The sequence below is a fragment of the Mirounga leonina genome, unplaced genomic scaffold (assembly GCF_011800145.1).
Source record: "Mirounga leonina isolate KUSES-001 unplaced genomic scaffold, KU_Mleo_1.0 Mir_268, whole genome shotgun sequence".
NCBI lineage: Eukaryota > Metazoa > Chordata > Mammalia > Carnivora > Phocidae > Mirounga > Mirounga leonina.
Genome location: NW_023270649.1, coordinates 55,635 through 59,942, shown reverse-complemented (window position 1 = coordinate 59,942; position 4,308 = coordinate 55,635). Strand labels below are relative to the sequence as shown.

Below are 4,308 nucleotides of genomic sequence, written 5' to 3'. Positions count from 1 at the left end.
CCCTCGGAGCCACGTGAAAGTTGGGGCCACGTGAGTGCTGGAGCCACAGGGGCAGATGGAGCCACATACGTGCTCAGAGCCACGTGAGCGCCAGAAGCATGGGAGGTCCACGGAGAGCCTCAAGCAAGGGGAACTCACATCTATGTGGGGAGGCCCCCCTCCAGCTCAGCTTCCCATCCCCAGAGGAAAAGACAACTGTGGTTCTCAGCAGCAGTTGCACATGACACTCCCCACCCCGCCGCCCCCCACTGGCTACTTTTCTTAAACATGGAAGTGAAATTCACATGCTGGAAACAGAATGATTCAGCAGCGTGTGGCACATTCATGTGGTTGGGCAACCACCACCTCTGGCTCCAGAACATTCTCATCCCCCCCCCAAAGGAGGCCCCAACCCCATGAGCTCTCATGGTTTCTGCCCCCCACACACCCGATGTGGCCATGGTGTCTGCTTCCCTCACCAAGCACCACGTGTCCACGGGCCATCCACACTGCACCGTGTGTCCTCTCCGTGGACAATCCATATTCTGTTGTGTGGATGGGCCTTCAGTGTATTTGTGCATCAACCACGAACGCCGGGTCGTTTCCACCCGGAGCGCTTTTCAAACACTGTGGGTCTACCACAAAATGGGAGCCCAGGCTCAGCCAGGTCTGGAGCTAGAACTGCGCCCCACCAATCGCACCCCCGTGCCGCTCACGGACATGCTCCACAGCATGCATCACAGCTGCGCCCCACGCAGGAGTCTGCTCTGTAACAACGGACCACGGAACCCACAAAGAAGCCGGAGGTCAGTGCAGCGTCTGGGCTGAAAGCCCAGCTGCCTTTCGTGGAAAAGCACAAGGAACCGGCTGCCAGAAGCACGTGGCAAAGCTTGGCACACACGTTACCTCCGCGAGTCTCTGCAGTGACGGCTCTGTCGCTTTCAAACCTGGTCGTCGATGGTGTTGACTCAGGGAACCGCTACCTGCCGAGCCGAGTGGGACACACGACCGACTGCATCAGCAGCTACTGATGCACAGCACGACACAGAACAACAGGGCCAGGGGGCCCAAAGTGCCCACTGGCACAGCCACGTACCCTTGACCACGGACAGGAAGTAGTAAGGCCATGGACTCCACAATCAAGAAAAGGTCGCTTTCTTGAAGCCAGTGGGTGCCACAAAGCCAAGACGCCCCTGCCGCAGCAGGAAACTGGGGGTTATCTGCAGCGCGTTTGCCAGGAGCAGTACCACAAAGCCCTCAGACCACGGGGCCCCAATGCAAACACGTGGCACTGTGAGCATTCCCACGAGAAGGAGTCCACAGGAGCGTGTGAGTCCCACACTGGGCCTCTCTGAGCTGGAGACAAGGCAAGCCCTTGGGCCAGCCGCCCGATGGGGCATGGTGGACCGAGTGTGCATGGGATGAGTGCCCGGTGGCACAGCCGGCGTGCCAAGCCAGCAGCCCAGGAGGGGTCCACGCAGATAAGCCCTGTCACCTCTGTGAGGTGGATTCCACGCAGCCACTGTACGAAGGAAGCCCCACCCAAAGTAAGACGTGAACCTGGACAGAGAAAGACAGAGGGACAGGGACGCAGTCGCAGAGATGGACGGACAGAGGTGGAGGCAGAGAGGGACAACGTGCAGCGCCGGGTAGTGGGCATTACTCACTCCTCACCCCTGAACAAAAGCAACCACCTCCCCACTGCATAGGGCGGCCAGACGGTCAACAAGCTCGTGCACGTGCCCTCAGCAAGGGCCAGCGCACAGACATTCGGTGGCCGCCAGCAACTCCGTTCCCGCTCTTCCGCAGTAAACCATGCACAGCGCGTCTGGGTGTGAGCATGGCCCGCTGCACACGACACGTGTAGCTCACACTCCTGTGCAGGATGGCACAACCACCCCTGCAGAGCAGAGCCTGGGGCAGGGTGTGGACTCTACTACACGCACCTCGGAATCGATACCACGTGTGTGCACACGTAGGTCCACACATAGGTGTCACGTGGATATGAGTGCATACAACTCTACATGTACGCACTTATCTACGTGGGCGTATGTGCACACATACAGAGGTGTGCACACCCCCACGTTTATACATGCTGTGCGCTTATCTACGTGCGTGTGCGCGCACACGCACACACGTTTGCACACCCCCATTTATACATGCTGTGCGCTTATCTACATGCGTGTGCACACATGCACACACGTGCTTGCACACCCATACCCGTGTTTATACATGTGCACCTCTGTACACCCACGTGCATATAGGCACACATACACGTGTGTGCACACCCATGTGCATGTTTATACATGTTATGCACACAGACACAAGAGAGACGACTCCTAAACCTCTTTCCTGAAAGCCAGAAGCAGACCTGTGAGTCACAGCATGCGTGGGACCTGGCTGCTGGACGGCATTGCCCATATGGACAGGCCTTGCTCACCTGGGCGGCCGCAGCTCTTCATGCGCTCCAGGTACTGGATGAGCTCCTGGGCTTTCACCTGGTCCCCCCACCAGTAGGGGATCCCAGGCCACAGCTCCCCATGCCGGCTCACAACGCTTTCCTCCTCGTAGGACAGAATGACCTGCTGCCCGCGTGACCATAGCTGGTTCAGTGTTGGCAAGTCCTGGAGCGGGAGGGGGATGGCGGTGACTGACAGAGGACTATGGGGGTGTCTGAGAGAGACAGTGGTGGTGGAGGATCAAGGTGTCTGAGAGTCAGTGGTCGTGGAGGATGCGGTGTTTGAGAGACAGAGATGGTGGAGGATCAGGATATCTGAGAGACACAGATGGTGGAGGATCGGGGTGTCTGAGAGACCGTTGTAGTGAAGGATGGGGTCTCTGAGAGAGACAATGATGGTGGAGGATCGGGGTGTCTGAGAGACGGTGATGGTGGAGGATCGGGGTCCCTGAGAGACACAGATGGTGGAGTATCAGGGTGTCTGAGAGCCAGTGGTGGTGGTGAATGGGGGTGTCTGAGAGAGACAGTGATGTAGCATTATAGGGGTGTCTATAGAGGGAACATGACAGAGGGCAGGGCAGCATCCAGAACTGCACTGTGACCTCCGGGTTCTTAGGGGAACAGGGTACTAGTTTTATTATCAGCACCCTGAGCCCACACTGACTCGCTGAGACGATTCGAATAGTGATGGGCACAAGGAAGGTCACCTTTTTAAAGGTTTTTATTTATTTGAGAGAGAGAGCATGAGCAGTGGGAGGGGCAGAGAAAGAGGGAGCAGACTCCCCGCGGAGCAGGGAGCCCGATGCAGGACTCGATCCCAGGACCCTGGGATCATGACCTGAGCCGAAGGCAGACACTTAACCGACTGAGCCACCCAGGTGCCCCAGAAGGTCACCTTTTACGACACAACACCCTGTCAAAGGACCGGTGCTCTGGTCCCCCGAGGCTGAACATCCGACCTCCCACCCTCTTCTGTCTCTCCTGTGACGTCCCCACGGGAGACTCAGAATGGCGGTGTTTCCCCAGGGCAACCTTTCCCGCCACGATCACCCCAGGATCCCCGAGCACCTGGACGCCCTGGTTCGCAGCAGCCCCATGGTCTATGTTCTGGCCCCAAACCCTGAGGGACCACAGTGCTTTCTCCTGGCTTATAGGACGTAATTGGACAAATGCCAAACAAAGTGATGTAAAATGGACCCAAAATGGACATGGAGTTGACGTTTCAGGTTCCTGGAGACTAAGGGAGGCCTCTTTCCCCACTGGCAAATGGAAAAAATTATCTAGATAATAAAGCACAAGGACAGCTGGGTGGCTCAGTCGGTGAAGCGTCTGCCTACAGTTCAGGTCATGATCCCGGGGTCCTGGGATTGAGCTCCAGGTCAGGCTCCCTGCTCGGTGGGGTGTTTGCTTCTCCCTCTCCCACTGTTGCTTCCCCTGCTTGTGTTCCCTCTCTCTCAAATAAATAAATAAAATCTTAAAAAAGAAGATAATAAAGCACAGGTTGTGTTGTGAGCTCAACTGTGTCCCCTCGAAAATCACACATTGAAGTCCTCACCCTAATACCCCAAAACATGACTATTTGGAGGTGGGGTCTTTAAAGAGATAATGTAGGTAAAATGAGGTCACAGGGTGGGCTCTGATCCCATAGGACTGGGGTCCTTATAAAAAGAGGGGATGAGGACACAGACACGCACAGAGGGACGATCACGTGAGGACACGGGGAGAAGACAGTGTCTACCTCAGGAAGAACCCGCCTCCGCCCCACCATGATCGGACTCACAGCCTCAGCCCTGCCTAGATCTCAGACTCCCAGCCTCAGCCCCGCCTGGATCTCAGATTCCCAGCCTCAGCACCCCCTGGATCTCACACTC

The 4,308-nt window shown here is 56.8% G+C and overlaps 1 protein-coding gene across 1 annotated transcript in view; it reads right to left on the bottom strand.

Annotated features, from left to right (window-relative positions):
* PLCXD1 (phosphatidylinositol specific phospholipase C X domain containing 1) overlaps nucleotides 1-4,308 on the bottom strand; it is a 28,102-nt gene that overhangs the window by 2,967 nt on the left and 20,827 nt on the right. Inside the window, exon 4 of the mRNA XM_035029608.1 lies at nucleotides 2,420-2,657. Within this exon, the coding sequence (XP_034885499.1) occupies nucleotides 2,420-2,657 (238 nt within the window). The remainder of the gene's footprint in view (nucleotides 1-2,419; nucleotides 2,658-4,308) is intronic.